General features: G+C 33.6%; 1 protein-coding gene across 2 annotated transcripts; it reads right to left on the bottom strand.

Moving 5' to 3' along the window:
• Positions 1 to 1,250: 1,250 nt before the first annotated feature.
• On the bottom strand, positions 1,251 to 22,681 carry LOC129236002 (glycerol-3-phosphate acyltransferase 1, mitochondrial). Of its 2 annotated transcripts, XM_054870126.1 has the most exons (10): positions 21,925 to 22,681; positions 10,089 to 10,215; positions 4,335 to 4,499; positions 3,431 to 4,270; positions 3,245 to 3,375; positions 2,869 to 3,173; positions 2,618 to 2,805; positions 2,378 to 2,557; positions 2,002 to 2,323; positions 1,251 to 1,938 (listed from the first exon to the last, which is right to left on the bottom strand). In XM_054870126.1, the coding sequence occupies exons 1-10, from the start codon at positions 22,035 to 22,037 to the stop codon at positions 1,739 to 1,741; spliced, it is 2,571 nt and encodes an 856-aa protein (XP_054726101.1). In that variant the 5' UTR covers positions 22,038 to 22,681; the 3' UTR covers positions 1,251 to 1,738. The 2 variants fall into 2 exon arrangements, with proteins under 2 accessions (XP_054726101.1, XP_054726102.1); XM_054870127.1 differs by lacking the exons at positions 10,089 to 10,215; positions 21,925 to 22,681 and adding an exon at positions 4,606 to 4,828.
• Between the last annotated feature and the right edge of the window lie 1,144 nt (positions 22,682 to 23,825).

The raw sequence follows: 23,825 nt of genomic DNA, 5'->3' as shown, positions 1-23,825 counted from the left end.
AATTGAACTACAAAATAATGTTAAAAATCGCAAAATTTTGTATTATGAATGAAAATAAGAAAAAGTAAATGTTTTTAGTGAAAGTTAAGTGATATACACTATAAAATAAAACAAAAATAGTTCTTAGTCCTTCGATGTGATGTGGTTTTCAAAAAATTTCAAAATAATAGTTTCAGGTTTAAGCGGGAATACCACTGTGCACGCGGGAAAATTAAGTAATTTTCATGAATTTTTTTTTATAAGTAGGGATGATTATTTATGGATCGGACAAATTATAATTTATTTAACATATATTCAACTATACTGACACAAATTTTTATTAAAAAATATTAAAGATTACAATTGTAATTGATATTAATGCAATGACGTCATAAAAAACTGATGCACCCTGGTGGCTACGATACGGCGGTGAAAAATCATCTGAAAGCAAAAAACCGAAAAAATTCGTAATCTATACATCAATAGATATCGTCGTACGTGGCGATTTTTTTTTTTATTTTTGTTTTTTTTTTTTTTTTTTTTTTTGAGAAAATGGTGTAGGTTTGAAAAATGAGTTTGTGTTTTTACTCTTTTGTTTGTTTTCGAAAGGCTTGAAAAAATATTAATTTTTGGAATTTTTAAAAACGGCTATGTACGACTGTAGCCAATACATGTACAAAAATTAAAAAAAAAAAAAAATAGAATCGGTTCATAAGTCTTCGAGAAATCGAGGCCACCGTGTTCAGAAAAGTCCTTGTGAGAAAAACGCGTTTAAAGTTTTCATTGGTACTAACTATCTGCACTTATTGTATTGGGTATAACTTCGTCAATTTTCAAGATTTTAAGTTAAATTTGTTTTACATATTTCTGTATATTACTTCAAGAAAATGCAATAAAAAAAATTGAGTTTTTTGAAAAATCACAGTGGTGTTCCCCCTTAATCATTTTCTTCGATAAGTCATTTCGAAAAGTTTCAAAACAATAGTTTTCTCCTATAAGTCGTTTTTCGAATACAACTTAAAAATCTGCTTATTTCATTTTCCTTACTTTTTTCGTTGTTGTTGTGAGAAAATAATGCCTAAAAGGATTCGAGTTTTATACATTTTACAAGCAATTAAGGGGAATTTTAATTGAAAATATTCAAAGATGATGTGAATAACTTTCAGAATGTAAAATAAAAATTACCGAAAATCACTTCAAATCCGATCCAAGCTCACACGATATGCCACAGTAGTTATACTATATATGGGTAAATAATACAATATATTAAGTTCTGTAGAAATGCTTTCGTAAAAAATTGTTTTATTTTCACTCTTATTTTTTACAGAACCTTACGCATCTAAAGTTGTTTTATTAAAAAAATTTAGTTTGCCACAAGGCCATTTTTATGAATAATGTCACTAGAAATGTTAAGAACCACGGCTTAACTAATCTCAATTTGTACATTTTTTAGTTTAAAGTATCTAAAATTACCGTTTAATGATCCATGTGACATGGTTTTTTTTTTTTTTTGTTATATTTCAAACTATTTCGAATAGTCACTTTATTACATTGTTTTCTTCTAAGCTAAGCTATTCAGTCAATAAATTCATTTATTTTGTTGTTAGTTTTTGGATTACGTTGCGTTGAATTATTTCATTTAAACTGCCAACAACTATGTATGAGTATATGGAGATTCGTTGTTGTTAAGCAGAAGAAAAGGGCAACTACAATTCTAAAAGTGGGCCACATTTTCTTTGGCAATTTCTTGGTTTGTTATTTAAAACGGCAAGTATCCTGTTTTCGATGGAACAATTTTAGCTATTCTTCCAACGATTGTCTTAATGGATTCCTTCGATGTATCATACAACGTCCCGAGTGTCAAAAGTCGCAAACCGTGGTCATTACAAATCTCCAAAACCGACCACTTCTCCAGCAATTTTAAACAATTTCGCACCGAGTCGGTTGAAACGCTTTCAGCTGTAAGAAATATATTTTTCATACATATTGTAAAAATTTCGATTACTGAATAACTACACTTACCATAAGGACAAGCGCCACTTTTTACTTTATTCGAAATGTCATTAATAACAAATTTGATAAATTCAGATTCGAGCATAGGATTTTTGTACAGAATACTAAGTGATTGAGCCGTCGAGAGGTATGTGTGACTAAACGGCGCCAAAACTTCACAAAGCGCTTTCTGTTCAGTCAGTGTATCGTGCGTCAAAAATATATCAGGCTGTTCACTTTCATTGTAAACCTCGTCCGTCCCATATTCTGAGTCATCTGTGTCGTCTAAGTAAGCAGCAATATTGCGAGCTATTTTACGACTTTCGACATTACTATCAGGTTCTTCTTTTATCTAAGGGTACAGTTCGTTAAGTATAATTTAAACAATCAATGTGGCAATACTAACATCAGGCAATTTTATCAACCCATTCACAATCAGTTCATCTAATGAGACCTCTAAAAGGTTGCTTAACACTTGAGTTGGTTTATGCAAAATGAATTCGTAACGCAGTACATCACAGTTTGCTAAAGCAGCATCTATGACATTTTTCCTTGAAACTCCCGGCATATTAGCTTGGTCGTGGTCCTATTATATGAAAAAAGTAAATTAAGATATATTTAAATATACCAACACCTAGAACATTACATTTCCATTTGACTTTCCGTCCACTGGCTTCGGCAATAATTCATGAAAGGTTATCATTAGTACAGATTGCAGGGCAAAATATGGTGTCAGCATATTTGAATAGTAAGACAACTCAATTAGACTCTCGATACTTTGTACAGGTTGAAAGTAAATTTGTCCGCGTTCATCCTGCGTACGCGTTATTAACGCTAAATAATCAACACCATTATTTGATAGCTAAATACAAATTTTGAAATTTTAGATGCTCATACCTTCACCCAATAAATCACATGAATACTTGACTATATGCAGGGAATCTCCAGCGAAAGCCATGTCTTTACGGCCTTTTAAACGATCACGGAGTGAATCTAAGGCTTGCGCAATATCGGTTACTTGTGCGCCGGTACGAAAACGAGTTAGCATTAAAAATGCCAGTGCATTCGTTGACATGACCGATGTAGCCGCAGCGCAATCGAACACAACTTCTCGTGAAATGCTCTCGATTAGTGTACGGTGTTCTTCGCAAACCACATCAGTTCCATACAATGATGATGTTGACTGATTATGCTGTAAAGTCCTGTGGGAGAAAATCATATTCACTATTGTTAGTATATTTGCATGTTTAAGTGGAAAGAATTTGAAATGTACCGTTCAGAGGGGTTGTACACTTTGAAATGGTTATTGTCTGTGGCAATTTTGTTATAAGATTGAACGAGTTCCTTAATAGAGTAGGGTTCGTTGAAATCGATGCGCATAAGACCGTATTTCGAGTGTAGAGTCTGAAAGTGGTTTAAATTAACAATGAACTTTGGTACTACTAGGATGCAAACAAACCTTCCAAATTCCTGCCATTGCTTTCCAGAAAGACTCGGGTACTTTTTTTTCTCCTTTTTGCTCCCGCACAAAATTTCCATCTACAAGACGTTCATAGTTAACGGACACAGGTACCAACAGTGCATCTGGAATACTCCGGTCCATAAAGGCGTTCACAATCACCGATAATATACCTCCTTTAGGCATACAAGGTTTGCCAGTTCGTGTGCGTCCACCCTCGATAAAGAACTCCACATTGTGGGACATTTTTAGTGCATGTTGCAGATACTGTTGTAAAATTGCGCGATAGAGAATGTCTTTTTTCCCGACAACAGGATCAATTTTTCGTTTGATGAAGAAAGCTCCAAGCCCACGTAAAAGCCCGCCAAATACGGGAATTTGCAAGTTGTCTCCGGCGGCTACTAAAGGGCTACGTATATCATTATTTGTTAGAATAAATGTAACCATTATGTAATCAAGATGACTACGATGCAATGGTAGAAATATCAATGGGATGCCGGGTGCGCGTTCTGATGCCTTTTTCAATGTTTCTATTTGCCTTGTGTGTGTAACGACGCCAGATAGAAAGCATGGAAGTAGTTTGTAGAGCAGCCATGAAGTTAGCATTATAAGGTAGTGGTTAAGCGTAGATCGCATGTTCGTTAATATTTTTTTGGCACGGTGCTCCTGGCTTAGCAGGATTTCTTGGTAATTCTTAGCCTCTTCCTCTACATCGCTTGTTGTTTCACCATTTAAATTAAAGGTTTTATGAGACTCAATCCTCTGTTCACGCACAATTTGTTCAGCAGCTTGCTTAATCGCACGCTGTAGCATTGCATCATCTTGAACAGCACCGGAAACCTGAACCAAAACATGATTTTATATTTTTATTTTACATATAGATAATATGTTCATATGCACCCACCTGTGGATATTCAAAACGTTTTATGCGCAAGCATTGTGCAACAAACGGAAAGTAAACACCCCAGTCAAACATTGAATGGTACGGTTTCCGGCCGGCATGTGGAGTCAACTCCAGCAAGTTGTTTGTACCCTGAGCGTGTGTTAACGCATTTGGTTGCTTTGTTTCCTGTAAATACACAAAGTGACTTTATACCTATTTGTGACGTAACAAATGACAATTGCAATCTTATTTGACTAATTATGTATAGCTAATGCCGGCCATAATGACTGACCTCAAACCAACCACGCGCGCGGAATTCATCGTCCGACATCGTACACCTAAATCCAATATGTTCACAACAATTGGAATGTTGCACCAATTACAGAGTTCTAATAAAATATTGTTAGTAGACCCTTCACCAATCTGGCAAAAAAAATGCACTACACACAAAAATTTATACGCGATACAACTGTAATAATACACTGAGCCCGCTGCATGGAGCACCAGACACAAATATGCAATGCAAAAACAATTGTCAAACAATTGTAGTTGCCAGACTTAACACTTGTAAACTAAATTTTGAGTTTTTTATTTGTATGTAGTAGTTTTTAAGAAGCCAAAATATAAAATAAAAAAAATATAGGCATGAAATATTCGTAAGAAAACTAACTTTTGACATATTTTTTGTTTTTATGCTGTTTTTTAAAGGATCAATGGTTTCGTTACTTGTGTGGCGCGTAGCGCCATCTTGTTGAAAATAAACGTTGTTCAGATCGATACCATCCAATTCCGGCCATAAAAAATCCGACCCAGATCCGACAATTTTGCTTGTTAACGAAGCCACCGGGGTGGAAATGGAAATGGAAGATATTTTCGGCTGTTCTTGAGCGACGTGCACGGGTTTTGTTCTTCACATCACTAACTTGTCCCAACAGCTCGAATTTTTTCACCAATTTCTGTATTGCGGTCCGACAAGGTTCTTCACGATGACCCAAAAATGTTCGAGTTTTACGAACCGTCTCTGCCACATTTTCATCATTTTTATAGTGAATTTTAATAATTTCAACGCGTTGCTTAAGCGTGTATCGTTCCATTTTTATTAATGGCGTAGTTTCTACTTGTCAAATATCAAAAAATGACAGCTTTAAAAGTGACATCTACCGAAATAGCGGGCTATTCAAAATAACTCCTGTTATTGGAAAATCCTTTATATTCTTGACTTTCCGCTTACTTTTGCTTGTTCTTCCTCTTTCTTTAGCTTGTTTATTTCCTTTACTATACTGGTTATTTAGACTATTTTGAGATCAGCACGGAGCAAGGTGGATTTATTAAGATGACAGCATTCACCCAGCTGAATTTTTCACCGTAGGTATGGCTTACGTCAAAATGATATGCTTTGTTTGTATGTATTGGTATGTTTACATTCGTATGTTTAGATTTGCTTGCTGATTTTGACGTGATGGTTGGACCAAACGCAACAACAAATACATGTAGGGTTTTACTTATATGTGTTTGCTGTCACCTGTAATAAATTCGCCTTGGCACGGAGTGAAAATTGATTAAGAAAGAATGAGAAAACCTCCAAAGAGGAATAGCTGCTGCTATTCGTCGGGCTAGTCACCGACCCAGCAGCTCTGAATCGCGATCGCTATTACAACTAGGTAGAGGCCATACAGCACTAAGGACCTTAGCGGTTGATACTGGTCGAACACATTCAACACTCGTTAGAAAGAGCTTCCGCTAACTACAGCTGGCAGTAACCGCATACCCTCCGGCACACTGAGTCCGAGGGGTCGCCCGTCAACGGCAGGGAGAAGAGCAGAAAATGGGACAAACCCCCAACTTTGACGCCACTCGGATGTCCTGGTGGGCTGGACGATATCAGAAGGGCTGGGTTGAGTGGCGAGCGTAAAATGGTACCTGCGTTATATGGAGGAGAGTAAAACTTCAGAAGCAGCTTTTCAATTGGGCAACCAGCGCACAACCTAAGCGAGAGCAGAGGGACAAAGAGCGAGAGCAGAGGGACATTTAACCTGTTACTGCACCCGCTGCTGATCGGCACTAAAATGGAAACAGGCACAATCGAAAGCAAACCCAGCTCCTAGAGGTTACGGGCAAATTCATTGACTCTTACAGCGATACCTAACAACAGGGTATTCCTGCAGCGGCAGTCCCGTGGGATCTCAATGTGCCCCAGGTGGTTATAATGGCTGAGATGTTCAAAGGCATCCGTATCCGCTTTCTTTCTGTGGGCTTTACATCAGGCCGAGTCTTCTACTTGTACTGGACTGTAACAATGAGCAGACCGCAGAAAGGCCGGTACAATTTTGACGGAAACCATCAAAGTGCCATAAACAAGGCAATTTTTTCGACATCGTTACTGCAAATAGTGCGTTGCCATTCCTGTACATTCATACACGAGTACATACATACATATGTGTGTGAACTGACATTGCAATGGACACGCCATACTTTCAATTCTAACCGCTTCAATTGGGCGGCTTACTTCATTTGATGACAATACGTATCAGAATCAAACACTTGGTTATTTCCACAAAACATGCAGCATTACCTGATGTGCGCATGTGACAGAGTTTGAGAACGTTTCGGGCATGTGTGCGTGATCCATTCTTCATTATCAGTAACCGTTCGGTTTCAAAATTTTATAGCAATAAGTTTTTTCTTTATCCAGCATTCGTCAAATAGTCTAAAACTATTGGGCTCTAGATGTTTAGTTCCCTAACAATGTTAAGACCACTCAAGTAGGTGGCGCACTTTCCCTAATTTTTGCAAATATGTAAGTGCACAAAATGTGTGTCTCTCTAGCATGGAAGTGTCACTTTTTGACGTGATAACGTCTTATAATTCGATTTAACAGGCTGCACGCACGAAAAAATGTGTCGTTACCTTGCTCATTAGTGTTACCTTGCTCATTGCCGTTACCTTGCTCATGTGTCGTTACCTTGCTCATTGCCGTTACCTTGAATGAACGGAACGAACGACAAAGCAAACAAAGCAAACGAACGGCAACGTTCGACATCTTGCTCTCTCCTACTTAAGTGAGCGTATATGTGATGTATATGTGCATATGTACATATATAAATTCACGTATTTGTATTTGCATATGCCTTCTTATTGATTATTATTAATTTGATTTACTTGAAGAATTTAAAATAAAACCAAGTTTGTTAATAATACCTGTTGTTTTAATGTTGTTTAAAAAATGCGTCGTTATCTTGCTCATGCGTCGTTACCTTGCTTGAACAGCATGTTATGTTATGTTATGATATGTTATGTTATGCTATGTTATGTTATGTTATGTTATGTTATGTTATGTTATGTTATGTTATGTTATGTTATGTTATGTTTTGTTATGTTATGTTTTGTTATGTTATGTTATGTTAAAGTATATTATGTTATGTTAATGTTAACTCATTCTCTATATCCATACAAAATATCTATCAAACAAATAAAATTAAAATTTTCTTTTGAAAAGTGCAACCATTCAATCAGTATTTTCTTATGACGTTATCACGTTAAACTATCGTCAGTAAACCGACTTTACAGACATCCTCTTTTTTCTTTCAAATTTAGAGAGATGGATGTTTTTTTGGCGTTAACGAAGGCCTAGTTGCAAAAATGAGAAATAAATATTACACATTTTTGTGTTATTGAACACGAGATTATTCGCTTCCTTTGAAATATCAAAAGGTTAACATTTGAATCAATTAAATATTGGAAATAAAATGCTTTACCGAATTTATGAATAAAATTACTTTTTTAACAAGGGGCATTCGATCGCATCACCATTTGAAATGTTTCCATTTTTGCTGAGTAAAAATAAAAACGACCTCTATTTTGTAGAAGTCATGCAAGTGATTATAATGGCACACGCTCTGTCTATGGCTAACAGATTTTATGTCTCCACTATCAATTCATCTGGTCGTACAAATATTAAAAACATGAAGCATTGAAAAATATATGTTTGTGTCAATTTAATTGCGTGCACATCATTCCTCTCAGCCCTCCGCAATGATTCGCTTATTCTATTAAGCAAAAATATTTGCATACGTACATACTTTCAATAATAATGAATTTTATTTGTCAATTTTAATCTGACTGTAAATTTGAAATTTGGAATTTGCTAAATTAGTTCTTTAAATTACTGTTTTAAATTTCAAGTTTGATATCTGCATTCATGTTCTTTAAAAAGATATTGTAAATATGCTATTAATATTTAGTTTCATAGCTCAAATTTATAGCCTAAAATAATACTACTTCTAGAAAAATCAACAAATGACTTCACAAAAATTGATTCTGTCTTGACCACTTGTTAAACTTTACTTACGTGTAGTCAATGCAAAATTAGTATTTTTATTTTCATGCGAACAATATTTATATCTTTTATTTAAGAATTTTTTGTTTTCATTTATATCTGAAAGTATTCCTAGATATGTTAGGTTTAAGGGATGAGTAAAAATTTTTTCGAAAATCGTTTTCTTATATACTTCTTACAATATTAGTTTGGGGAAAAAGAAATACATTATTTTTGCGTACAATTCTTGAGCAAATGATTTAAAACTGTTTTAAGGTCGATCTTTAACTCCTGGGCGATGCTACGACTACCAATATGCCGGTCAACTTTGATTATTTCTGTGATTTTATCGACATTTTCTTTAACATCAAAAATGCCTGAATGGCATTGACGAAACCAAAATTGCACGTAATTAGCAGTTACTGTATCGGCACCATACCGAGCTTTCTCTTTGTTGACTTCTATTCTTAACTGTAATCTATAACTCACAACTGAATGGAACAAACAAAAAACAGCAAAAGATTTCTTTTAGTGTAGAATATCACCTTGACAAGGTGCATACACTTTAAATTGTATGATCGATACTTTACGAGATATCGATCACTACAACCATCTACCGAGAAAATAATGGGGTTTGTTCCCCAAACTAATATGAATAGAAAATTTTAAATTTTTGCAATACAAAAAACTTTTTTTATTAATTTGTAAATATCTAGAGACGTTTAATTTTAATGAAAAATGCTACAAAAATATAGCAAATTTAAGTTTTGATTAGTTAACGGATTCTTCAGATATGAGAAATTTTTGTGTTAGTTAGTTGGCGATATCGTGAAAACTACATGACAGAAAAGAAATTATGTGGATTTACGGACTCAACGACTGATTTTACAGGGGAATTAGGTAATCTGTTTCTTGGATAAAAAAATGATTAATTATTTGTAAATCAGTGTTGTCGAACAGCATCTGCTGCTAAATAAGAAAAATTATTGAATTTCGCACAATCAAAGATGGCTTAGTGAATGCCGCATTGCCGTTATGTGCATTACATTATTAATTACAACGAATCATGATAAAAATGATCCCGATCTGAAATACCTTTTTAATATATTTCGATATGATAATGATTTGGCTTGATTGTTTATCTTGTACTTTAAAGTAAGTATACGTTTGAATAGAAAAATGTTAAAGAAAAGGTGCAATATTAGTAAGAAAAACAACTAATTTACTAGCAAAACAAAAAACAAGCGGAATATTGCAATAAAGAATTCCATAATAGCAGGAAGTGATATTTAGTAAGAAACAAAAGAAATTTGTAATTAAAATAAATATACACATATGTACACACACATGCATATGAACATATGTATGTACAGATGTGTGTATATATGTATGTACATACAGGCAGAAATGATAAGAAATCGTTTTAATCCGTTTGTAATCATTTAATATACATCACTTACCTCTTTGACATTGCTACGCAGCGTTGTTAGGAGTTCATTACCCATAGAATTCAACTTTACCATCGATGGCCGATAATCAATATTCAATTTCAAAAAAGGAAACAGATTGGCTAAGATATCAAGAGCTCTGAAAAACAAAAACAAAAACAAACAACAATATATCAACGCTATGAATGAAACAAAGGTTTATTCACTTATATTGTAAAATATACCACAGGTGCATATCACTCACTTCCTGCAAGAGTAGCATAATCCAAAAACAAATTTTGTTTAGGTATGCAGAAATTACCACCACCTCTTATTTTGTGCTGTGAAAAATTCTTGCCGATATCTATTAGTATCATATCATTACATATGTAGATGAAAATGTGTATTTACTTTTACTTAGGCAGGCATAGTATATTGGTAATTTTGAAGACGTTTTTATTTTTGAGTTATCGCTTTCAGCAAACAAGCGATATGTATGATAATTAATAATAAACAAAGAGTTAATAAAAACGTGTGGAAGCGTAAAGAAGCCTAAATATACTTGCATATTTCAAACTATACCCTACAGCATAAAAATGGTTGAATCTTCTCAAAGAATACTTAGGGCCTTCATATACATATTATACATACTTATGCACATATAAATCTTGGTTGCCGCCACTGTCAATGGTGATGTGTGGAAGCCGAAAGGTAAAGCCAAAAATCACTTCACTTACACAGGACGGCAACAGCCTCGCGAGTTGATTACGTCTGCTGGTTCTAAATTGCGGGTTCAAAGTACATGTTTACATATGCATGTGTGCATACGCAGTAAAATAGCATAAGTAGGTACATATATATATAAAACATAATGTGCGTATGTTGACATATACCATATTATATACATACAAGTAGTATTACATTGTATCAACTATTACAATAAAACTAACAACTCTTGAAGTTATCAATAAATTTGTGAAACCGTACAAACGGGGACAGCAGTACTAGGTTCAAATTCGAAATCGGAAAAATACAAATGCACTTATGTATGTACCATATATTCATTCAGACTTACAAAAAAGTGGTTAGCTGTTTAAGTTATTGTTAAAGATGAAAAAGATATTTACTACCGCATAATCATAATCGAGTTATAACTTGATTATCTTTAAATTAGGTAGGTGTGTAGATTATGTTTAGCTTATATTAGTTTAAAGCTGTATATGAGACTTTAATTGCCCCTGTTGAGTGTTTAATAATTAGAACTCAGAGTACACTATGGGAGAGTTCAAATACATACATACATATGTAAGTGGAGAAACCAGGATAAGCTTGTTATTAATTCAAAGTCCGCACGCCACGGTTTCGCTATCAATGATTTCTGCGCATGGCGAAGTGATGCTAGTTGTCGTTCCTAAGTTATGCATACACATACGAGTATACGAGTATATGAATGGAAAATATGTGCGTTTGCATATATGTACGTATGTATGCATGTGTTTCGTTCGGGGGTGGCGTGAAATTGTAGGTTTATTTGATTTTTTTATTTATTTTGTATTGAAATTGTAAGTAGGCAAAATTTTCTAATGCATTCACTATCAATATACATATGTATATATGTATCATTCATTATAAATAACAAATAACTGTTTAACTGTGAATATAAATATTATTTTAGATACACTTCATGTCTTTATTATATTATACTAGCTTTAACCCGCGGCCCCGCTCGCGTAGGAGTAGTTTTGAGGGATTTAGGATATGTATGTAGATATATAAAAGAATTACAAACAATAATTTCATAGAAAATAATTTTTTATTAATAACCATAATATTACAATACCCGGCATCCGCTGCTATGCCTCGTTGAATAAAATCAAAACAACCAATCAGAAAAATATCAAGCAAAATTATATTTATTCATTTTCTATCTCAAACCGTTTTTGAACTTTGCATTTGGGTCATAGTTGAACAGCTTATGCGGATTATGAAGTCTAGAGTGTGCTATAAATAGTGGAAAATAGGAAAAACTAAGATTTTTTAGATTAAATTTAAGCAAATATTCGATTATTAGTGACGAATGAGAGAGGTGGCGCGGCCTGGGGGCTGTGGGAAGGGAGTTCCATCATAAAAACATGCCTATAACGTTCATTGGGTGAAAATATGAATGTATAAACATTTTTACGTCATTTGTTGTTGTCGTTTCGTAGTGATGCGCGGACAACGTACAGACATTCACTTTTATAGTATAGAAGATTTATAAAAGCAAAAATTTAAACTCATATACATGTTGTAAAAATCCAAGTATGTTTTAAATAAAGTCTACAAAGAAAAATCGATCTTATAACAAAATTATGGTTCAGCAGTAGCGATGGTATTACCCCAATTGTTGTTGTGTTTGTTGTAACATTCCTTATACGTATTTGAGTATAATTTCGCTGTTGACTACTTTTTAACCAGAATGTAAGGTTATAAATTCCCCTTTCTCATTACAGTACTGCCGTTAAGGGGGGGGTAGGGTCACAAAATCGAAATTTTTTTTCTTCACTCATCTTATAGTAAATCATTTCAAGAATGTTGTGTCAAAATTTTAAGTGGATCGGAGCAGAACTCTCAAAGTTATAGCCTTTGTAGGCACTCTACCTCGAATGCGGAGCATAGATAATTTTTCAGAGTCATTTTTTCAAACGCGTCATACGTCATACTTTAACTGAAAAATTCGACTTTTTTGGTTTCAGATGATTCTACGACGAATGCCGATTGGCACCGCAGAGCACCTCTCGAAAAACATATCTCCAAAAAAACTCTGTCATGGGCTTATTTGTCAATATTTTATTATTAATATTTTTTAAAAACTTATTGAAAAGATGTACAATAACATGCAGCTGATTTTATTAAAGTATCTTAAGCCATATTTCTGTAAAAAATTCAAAAAAAAGTGTTTTTTTTTAGCGCTAAACCCTACCACCCCCTTAACTCTGCATACTACCGTACCAGAAATAAGTTACTGAATGTAAATGACTTTGTCAATGACATGTCAAAAGCAGTGTTTTCCAAAGATCATTTTATATTTAATTGTTATTATTTATTTTATTAGTACTAACAATACTCTACGTTGTATATATTGCGTTATTTCTATTATTTCTAATGATTTCTACACATTTTTGTTTAAATGCTATATATCTTGTCTTGTTTTTTGTGTCCATTGGTAATGTATTATACAATTTCATACCAATATAAAACACTGAATTTTGTGCTTTATGGTTTTGTCTATACCCAATTCTAAAATCATCATTTTTTCGTAACTCATGTCTTTGTACTTTTACGCATTCAATCCTATTTGCTAAATACACTGGTGCATTTTTATTCTTTATTTTGTGGACTGCCATAAGGGTGCTTAGTTCAAATCTTTCTTTTATATTAAACCACTTTAAAGACTCAGACATTGACTTAATTGATGTATGTACTGTACTAAGTAGTAGATCTTATACCTTTCAATATACATATGTATGTATGTATGTATGTCGCATGCCCTTATTTCGCAATTTTAACAATCTTTCCACTTGTGTTTGATTGCAGCATGCATGTATGTATGTGTATGTTATCATGGCAGTATATATTGTTTTTTTTTGTTAATATTATTGCATATTTATTGAATAGGATCCTTAAATCGGTATTTACACCATTAGTTGCAGTCAATAATATAATTTCCCTAAAATACCTCCGAATCGCGGATTGTAGATGGAAATACCAGACGAAATGCAAAATTTCCAGAACGTTATGGACCACCTACAACCTCAACATTGATAAACATGAAACGACGGAACGCCTGGAGACTAACGGCAGTCATAACTGGCTTTTGGTTTATCGGAGACCAAGCAGTCAAAATGGGAACTCCTCACAACACACACTGTCACAGTTGTAAAAAACCAGAGAAAAGGCAAACGATTTTCCATTTCCTCTGTGAATGCCCTGTGTTATGGTGTCTTATGGAAAGAGAGAATTTCAATCCTGGGCAAACCACTGTTCGAGAGGCTCCAACAACTGTTTTGCTGTGACGTCAACAACCTAATAAGGTTCTTAAGCCCCACAGACTGGATATAGTAATGCTGTAAATAACCGTTAAACAAATTGGTAACGAAGATGTGGCAACAAAATGGTGAGGAAGCGCTAGTTAGATTCTGGAAGAATCACCACTTTAACCAAGCAACCCAACCCAGGATAATGGCAAAGACGTTAAAGTTGGTGAAGGTATTAAAAAATGAAAATAAGGTAAAAATAGTAGTAGGGATTAATTGGAATATATTGAAATAATGAGAAATCATTTGAGTACATTCAGCATTTTTCGGCAAGGTAGCGAAGCAATTTACATATGTTTGAAGCACGAGCTTTCTTTTATACGTTTAATTTACAAGGTAAGGTATTCCAAAGACGGACCGAGAACATAAAGTATTGACGTTCAGTCACCAAACAACTGTATTTCATCGGGGCTAAGTTTAACGAACGTCAAGACTTTGAAAACATAAGTCCATCTTTAAAGTATCTGGGTTCCTGGGTGCATATGATTTTCTGGAGTAAAACTAAACATTTTAACATTTACTATTTTACATTCGTTCCCACGACAGTCGGTTCTACGTAACCGGAACGACGCGGATTTATATCCGACCAAGGACTGCCATTTCAGTAGCATTCCCCGTATATGTATGACAAAAACAACAACAACTATTTTACATTTCCTTTACATTTCTAAGCTTCGATGGAAGCAGCATATAAAACTTAAACGGCATGAAATCCATTTGAAGATAATAAAAATGAAATGGCTAATTGGACGAAGATAAAAACTATCTATATATAACAAAAGATCTATATATAAACAAATTATAAACCCTATGTGATCCTATGGCGCTTAACTACGGGGATTCGCCAGTCAAAGAAATAACGGGTGATCAATTAAGAGGAGTTTTTTTCATTTGCGATTTTTTTACAGATCGCGCGCGAGTTGTGGCAAACTGTCATCGTGGATTTGTTGAACAGCGTTTCAAACAAATTCTTTGTTCAACTTGAATTTCCATCGTTAAATTCGAAGAACACACTCGAGCTTGACTTGTTTACAGTAGCACAGAAAACAAACTATGTGACATATCACGCTGAAATTTGCCATGTAACCTTATAACAGTCCTACCAAAAAACAAAAAACTTATTTTTGCCATATGTCATCCACGGACTGTTTTATTGATACCGTCTCGTTCATATTTGAGTAGAAGATATTTGCGTTATTTGGTGTCTATCTTCTAAGTATAACTTAAAATATTCTAGTTCCATGTTTCGAAACCACATTTACGAAATACCCATGGGAATTTCCAGAAAAAAACCATATCAATAGTTTTTAATGTATCAATAGACCTGATTTCTTTACCTCTGTTTGCTTTTTTTACTTTCTGCACCGGAGTTATTACACTGTGCTACAAAAAAAAAAAAAAACGAAATACACCTGACTACTGTAGGTTGTTTATATGGTCGAATGATGCATAAAAATATTTTTGTTATATTTTTTGTACCCTCCAATTTTTATTTATTTATAAATAACCGTTTTTTCAGACTTTGCTCGGTAATCTACGGATATCTCAGTCATTTTTTCACCGATTTTCAATATTTTATATGTTTTGAAAATTTTGAAGTTTTCAGACCTTTCAAATGATGTACAACAAGTAGTTATTCAAACTAGTTAGTGGTGATTTTTATTTGATTAAACTTGGAGAAAGTGTTTTTTTTTATAATTTTTTTAACTTTAACAATTTTTTATTGCATAATTTTACAACAAAATTAAAGATGTTTGTTAATATTCTTTGAGTGCATTTATTAGCGAAGAAATTAATGTATTACTTTCAATAATCGGATAAAAATTGCGTAAACTACGCTAGTTTTCCGTGAATAGAAAAAAATGCCTTGAATATCTATCCATTTGTAGAACCATAGTTTTTGTCTTTAATGATTATTTACTTGGAAAAATCACTGCATTCTTTATGTATTGACAATAAATGTTTGACAATGACAATTTATCATAAATTACAAATGAAAGGTTTACGTATTTCTACATAATTTTGCGACATAATTTTCCCGCGATTTCTGAGGCGCAGAGACCCTCCTCCTCCCACGCAGTAATTTTACCTCTCTCTAATTCAGTAAGTTTTGAACCGCGTGGCATATTGATATTTATTTACTTAAAAAACGATTTAAATTAAAAGTTGTACTCAGCGAACACATAAATGCACTTTAAAGCTTCAATTCCTAATGCGTTCTATAGTTATGAAACGGCAAAAGTAGTAACGAATTGCTCTGACTCGTGCTCAAAGTAACGGTACAAACAAACACAAAAACACCACGATGAAAAGTTTTTGTTTATTGATACTAAGAAGAATAACGGTATTTTTCCATATATTCATTTATTTTTACAGAGTACCTACATATTTTTGGAGTAAAGATTAAATATTCATGTTATGTGTCCTATAGTTATGAAACGCACCTTAGTCTCAAACAGCTATTAGACCAGTCTTTGGTTGGCAGTGCCTTTTTATCTCCTTCTTCCAAAATCGCGTTTTTCTCAAGTGTGTTTTTTTGTTAAAATTGTTTATAAGTTAGTTAAAGATGTGTGACAAACGCAATAATTTCTGCTACGTTTGCGGTTTATTTGTTGATAAACAACATCGCCGTGAATTAAGAACAAATACTATCGTAGTTGAAGCATACAATCTTCACTTGGCACAATCAAGTCATTCACAGACCAGAAGACTGCTACTTTCGCCAAACCAACCTCCAAGGTCAGCGTTTCAAAACACGTAACAGTATAAAGTATCCCGAAGTGCTAACTGCTACGAAACCATATTTAAGAGAAAATGAAAACAAGCTAACTGAAGTAAAAAAAGTAGATGATTCACGAAGCGGTGATAACAGTTCATCTAGTTCACATAGTGATGGACCTTTTATCACAGCTGCGTTAGTATCAAAAGAGCGGCATTTGGTTTCGAATTCAGATATGAACGATTTAGTACGTGATCTAGAACTCTCATACAGACATGCTGAGGTTTTGGCATCACGATTAAAACAATGGAATCTTGTAGAAAATGATTTCAAAATAACATTAACAAGGAAAAACTCTGAGCGGACTATTTTCAATAACAATTTTGAAATTGATGGCGATGACCAAAACCTTGCTTATTGTAAAGATGTTGTAAAATTGTTTCAATGCTTTAACACGGAACATCAATCGAAAAATTGGCGATTATTCATCGATGGATCGTGCAAAAGTGAGTATTTCATCGATTTTACGCTTTAAAAAAGAAAGATTTCTCTGTAAACATAAGTCCTGAAATTTGATGTATGCTTTTTGTCAGGTTTAAAAGCTGTGTTATTACACAACGACAACGAGTTGCCATCCGTGCCTTTGGCATATGCTACTGATATGAAAGAGACATACGAAACTTTGGCAAATATCCTTAGGGTGATAATTCAGCGATGAACAAGGGGAAAGGTGTCATCAAGAAATTGCGTCAATTGAAAAACGTTTCCTCGGAAAAAGCAAAATACATATGTTGGCGGATTACTGTTGGTCGCTCAACCGCGAGACGAGCGATTCTTCTTTAAAACGACGAAGGTCGGGTAAACATTTTTAGAAAAAGTTAGGTATGTAAAATCAACAAAAAAATTTATATAAAAAACAGTATGATTGTTCTTTTTACTCCAAGTCAGAACAACTTCATCCCAATTTTCAAAGTTGACAAAAAATGTATGACCAATACATTGTACACACTGCAATACACATGATGGCCCATATTTTCTATTAACGAAAAACTAGCGTAGTTTACGCAATTTTTATCCGATTATTGAAAGTAATACATTAATTTCTTCGCTAATAAATGCACTCAAAGAATATTAACAAACATCTTTAATTTTGTTGTAAAATTATGCAATAAAAAATTGTTAAAGTTAAAAAAATTAAAAAAAAAACACTTTTTCCAGGTTAAATAAAAATCACAACTAACTAGTTTGAATAATTACTTGTTGTACATCATTTGAAAGGTCTGACAATATCATTTTCAAAACATATAAAATATTGAAAATCGGTGAAAAAATGACTGAGATATCCGTATATTACCGAGCAAAGTCTGAAAAAAACGGTTTTTTATAAATAAATAAAAATTGGAGGGTACAAAATATATAACAAAAATATTTTTATGCATTATTCGACCATATAAACAACCTACAGTGTGTAATTTATCAGGTGTATTTTCAGTGTTGCACCGTGTTATTGACTTTTTCAGTGAATTTCGAAATAAATTTTTTGCAAACCACTATTTTGCTCCAGTAATCTGTAGTCATTCCCTTGCTTATTCCTAAGAAATCTGGTTTAGTTTTCAGGGTTTTACATATATTATAAAGTTCTACTAATGTAATCTCTCGATATTTAAATACGCTTTTGATATCTTTAATGTAATTTACAATTTGACGTATTAAGGTCTTCTATGGTTTGTATAAAATAGTAATTAAATTTATTTGTATTTTTATTCCCTATGTATTTATTATACTATTTTTTATATGTTTGTTGTTTGTGTTATTTATTTCCATTTTATATTTCTTATTTTTGCATATAATTTCCATTTTTCAAGAGTATTTGCCACTTTTACTTGATATGCTTTAATTAGTTCTATTTTAAGTTTTTCTAGACTATGACCGAACTATTAATAAAAAAATATTTATATAACCTTTTTGCGCAGTTTAAATATTTATATTCGCGTCTGAGAAATATAATAAATTTAGAGATTTAAAACTTTTTTTGCTGCTAAATGCTACGTCAATGCAAGCTATACCACAATTTTGCTTATTTTTCTAGTCCTGTCGATAAAGGATATGCTGATACTGAACTTAATAATTCGGAAATAGTGGGCTTTAAATACGTATTGTTTGTATTCATGTAGTATATATACAGATGTGTGATATAATATATTAGTTGCCTCTGAGTTGCTCCAATTAAAGTGGCAGAGGTTAATAGATTCGATTTATAATAAAATATCATTTCGAAAGGGTAGGACGCTGCAATATAGAAGCATTAGCATTCTTCGTACTTAATCTTTGTCTCACGTAAATTTAGAATAAAAAGTGAATAAATATTCGTTTGGGCAACGAATAAAAAATAAGCAAAAATAATTTATTGAAAAAAAACTCGTTTTAACCTATTAAGTTCACCTATCGTGTAAATATCGAAAGATCATTGGAAATTTGTTCGCGAAAAATATCATAAAGTTAAGCTAACGAGCGGTATAAATTGGTGTTGGCAAAAATTGGGTAAGCAACCGACTTAATAAAGCAATATCAATATACCCTTGTAGGCGGAGCTCCTCCTCTAATTTTTGGTATGCATCTTGATGAGAAAAATACCTAGAGGTAAGTCATTGCCTGGCGAGGGGCGATCGCTAATAAAAAAACTTTTACAATAACGTAGTCGATATGCACAATATAAAGGCGAATTATATAAGGCGCTTTCCTATAACAGGTGTTATCTATTGTTATCGAGACATGATTAACGATTTTTTATGGCCGGAATCAGATGGTATTGATCTGGACAACGTTTATTTTTAACAAGATGGCGCTACGTGCCACAGAAGCAACGAAATCATTGATCTTTTACGGGGAAAGTTTCCGCACCGTGTTATCTCTCAAAGAGGTGATCACAATTGGCCACCGAGATCTTGTGATTTAACACCTTGTGACTTTTTTCTTTAGGGCCACGTGAAAGACAAAGTCTACGCCAACAGCCCAGGGCCGATTCAAGACCTCAAAGCTGGAATATGTGAGGCTATCGAGGACATAGGGCAGTCACTTTGCAATTCGGTTATGGGAAATTTCCTGAAATGGATATTGTCCTGTAAGCGTGGTCGTGGTGGTCATTTGCCTGATGTTATTTCCACTATTACCGGCATACCTTCCTCTTTATAATGAAATAAACATCCGATCATTTATATTAAAAAAAATAGCATTTTTCTTTGAATATCAAAATAACACCTCTTATTGGAAACCCCTTTACACATAATAACAATGACTATTTAAAGATGTCAACAGCTGACATCTCAGTAGCGTATCTCAAAGAAATGTTTAAAGTATTCTAACGTTGGCCGACTGAGACCCGCGTTTTAGCACGTTGGCCGTTGTTTGTATGTGAGGTCTTGAGATAAATATGACTCTTGTCATATGAGCTAGCAACAGGTATAGAAATGTTGGAAAATTGTGCCGAAACAGCCACAGGGATAATGAGAGTAAAACCGTACTCTTCAGAAATTTGTTTTTTTTTATTTGTTTTATGTTCAGAGGCATCATTTATTTGGACAATAACGTTTATTTCCACTATAGTAACGGATATGCTACCAGTAAACCTCTGTTTCAAATATGTACATCCGGTGAAGAATTGTCAATCTAACAGTACTGCCCAAAAAATGCCTGCTATTTCAATGGGAACAGTGATTGTATGAGGAAATACTCGCAAATGAATGAAACTAAAAATTTATAAACAGAAAATTTAAATTTTGTAAAATGTCAATTGTTTCCAATTGTTTTCTTTTGCAGTAATAATGCATGGTTTTTCCCAAACTATCAAAAGTAATTAAAACTTTAAAATCACAAATATTTCCCAATTGCTTCCTTTTCCAGTAATAATGCGTGTTTTTTCCTCAAAATCTATCTAATTCTATCAAAATTAATTAAAACTATAAAATCAGAAATTTTTTTCAATTTAATTTCAATTAAAATTTTTCCAAATTGCTTCATTTTCCGGTAATAATGAGTGTTTTTTTTTTGTCAAACTATCAAAAATTTTTTGTCAAATTTAAAAAACAGAATTTTTTTTGTCATATTTAAATTTTTTCCACTTGCTTCCTTTCACAGTAATAATGATTGTTTTTTTGCAAACGATCAAAATTAATTAAAACTTTAAAAACAGAAATTTTTTTTCTAAAATTTAAATTTTTTACAATTGCTTCATTTTCCAGTAATAATGAGTGTTCTTTCTCAAACTAACAAAATGAATTACAACTTTAAAAGAGAAATTTTTTTTTCAAAATTAAAATCTTTTTTAATTTCATCTTTTCTTGCGTGTTCTTTTTTTTCGAACTATTGAACTCTGGCTAGGCAGATATGTGTCATTATCTACCCTCTACAACAAGTGAGAGTGACCATTGTTCATTTGATATTAACTTTAATTGTTATAATATAATTGAAGTAAATCGTTCAGTTTTATAAGCAAGGCGTATGACAATATTTTCGCAATGTTGCTATATAATTGGATGCACTTTTTTACGAGAAAGTTATAAATTGGTCGGGTAGTGTGGGGTGACAGCAATGCATATAAAATATATGTAAATGCCAAACGAATCCAAGTTTAAATCATGGATTATGAGAGTTGATCCTTACATTTTTTTAAGAAAACTTTGGAGTATGTGACGTGGACGAGACACGCGAAGCTACTTCAAAACGATAAAATGCGATCGCATATTTCGTCCCGAACCTTTTACTTTAGTACATACGTATATACATATGTATATGTATACGTATGTATAGATATTCTATTTTACTTGAATAAACATAAGATACTTAAGTCCGAAGGAAATACATAAAAAAGATAAAAGACAATGGCAAGTTAAAAAAAAAATACTTAACCAAATTAAATTCAGTCTATTTGCATACTTAGCTATAAATATATATTCAATACTCATACAAATTTACGAATTCATCAACTGCCCAAACTACTGACGACTGCAACGGTTGATTATAAACAAAATACGATATTGAACTTGGCGTGACACAGCGCTCAAGTTGACTGAATTACCTTGTTTTGGCGTAGATATAGTAGACGACGAGAACCACAGAAGCTACCTCGACACAACCGATGGTGGACATTTCCACAGCACCTTGCACAAAGTTAAGCACTGAAGCCAGCATTTTAGTGCCTTAACTGTAGGTTTAAGTTTTTAGTTTTTTATGTTTTTATATATTTCTTCAGTGCATACATATGTTTGTATGTGCTTGTTTTTCTTTTGATTCTTCTTAGTATTGCACTTTTTAAATAGTAGAATCACACGATCGCTCTAATTGCCGACATGCATGTTTACTTACTTATGTATATGCAAAAATCGTTCATATTCAACAATTGAATGTTTTTTTAGTAATTGCGCCGCTATAGTCTATTTCAATGATAAGCAGAACGGCTGATGCTGAGGCGGGCGACGTATGATCTGTGACGTTACAGCTGGAAAAATATCATACGAGACAAATTCGATTGCCACAACTGAGTTAGTAGAGGATTCACTAGTGCTAAGTATTCGCATACACACACACGTGTAAATTATATTAACTGGCAATTCATCAGTTAGCCAGGCAATCGCTTGTGCATTTATTCTTCTCTATTAAAATTCATGTATCTTTTTCGATTATGTTGATATTCCACTTAATGATGCCGCCATACTAACAATACGAAGTGATAAAATTAACTATGCATTATAAGCAACAACTAAATACAAACTGTAGAATGCTACGCACAAAAAGGCTATTAATTCTGCAACTATTCACAACGGAGAAGTGTTGACGACTGTTATGGTGGTGAAACTGTCGCTCGATTTTCAGTATTTTAATTAAATCTCAATTGGCGAAGCGCCGACCTTTCCTCGGTCGGTGGTGAGAGCAAACAAACTCTGCACTCAGTGCTAAATGGTAGCTGAAAAAACGGGAGAGCTGCGAAGAGAATCGCACTCTGATAACAAACAATGGGCCTATGCCCTAGGTCCGAATAATTTAAATTAATTTATGCAAAATTTGTGTAAGCAAATTAGGGCGGTTTAGTTTGTACGTATGGAAATTTAAATATGTAAATATATAGATCTTTTTGAAGAATGCTCAAGATCGCTGTTAATTTTTACTTATTTATTGTTTTCTTTCCTTGTTCACTCCTCTTGGGAGCATAGAGCCTCGACAGGACTTTTCTTGCGTTGGTTTCGTTAATCTGTTTGGTTTCTGATTTAATATATATGGGCATTTTAATATATGGGATTTCAAAACGATTTTGCTTTGGGAAGCTATTTTACGCAATATCTTCAGAACAAGGAGAAATGCTCATCAACACTTCTCTCCCTCTCGACCAACTCCGTTGTCTGCTTTCTGTTAGAGCTTAGCAAGGCGCATGTTCCCAAGACGGTCGGTTCTACGTAACTGGAACGACCCGGATTTATATCCATCCAAGGACTGTTACCTCAGCAGCATTCGCCGTATATGCCATATTTATGCTATAACAAGCCGAACATTCAACAGGAATTTAGCGTCTTGCAATTATTTTTAAGACACACTTAGTTTTGGTTCACTTGAAAGCTGAATTGTTCAACATAACCGGAATATCTACTACACCGAGAGCATTCCCAATTATTTTGGGAAGCTTTTAAAAGTGATACAACAATAATACAGTTTTTTATTGCAGGACCGAAATAGTAGTAGGCTTTCCGCATAAACACGATTTGCAGAATTGCTGCATGCCGTGTGGTAATAATAAAGTAGTGCATAGGACTTTGCATGGAATAGTCAGTTTCTCCTCCAATCTGTGATGTTTAATAAGAGAACTGGGTCTGGATGAGGTACTGTGATGAGTAGATGGCACAAAATACCATGACGACGAAGTGCGAACCTCCAATAAATCTAATCTGTGCGGAACTCTGTAACTTTTTACATATTCCGAACAAATGG

This window comes from Anastrepha obliqua, chromosome 1 (assembly GCF_027943255.1).
Source record: "Anastrepha obliqua isolate idAnaObli1 chromosome 1, idAnaObli1_1.0, whole genome shotgun sequence".
NCBI lineage: Eukaryota > Metazoa > Arthropoda > Insecta > Diptera > Tephritidae > Anastrepha > Anastrepha obliqua.
This window is presented reverse-complemented; position numbering and strand designations above follow the sequence as displayed.

Coding starts and splice junctions, on each gene's coding strand:
- LOC129236002 (XM_054870126.1), bottom strand. CDS start 22,037: ATGCTGGCTTCAGTGCTTAACTTTGTGCAAGGTGCTGTGGAAATGTCC. Junction 10,216..21,924: donor TATATCTACGCCAAAACAAG/GTAATTCAGTCA, acceptor TTTGTTTTTCAG/AGCTCTTGATATCTTAGCCA. Junction 3,376..3,430: donor CAATGGCAGGAATTTGGAAG/GTTTGTTTGCAT, acceptor AACCACTTTCAG/ACTCTACACTCGAAATACGG.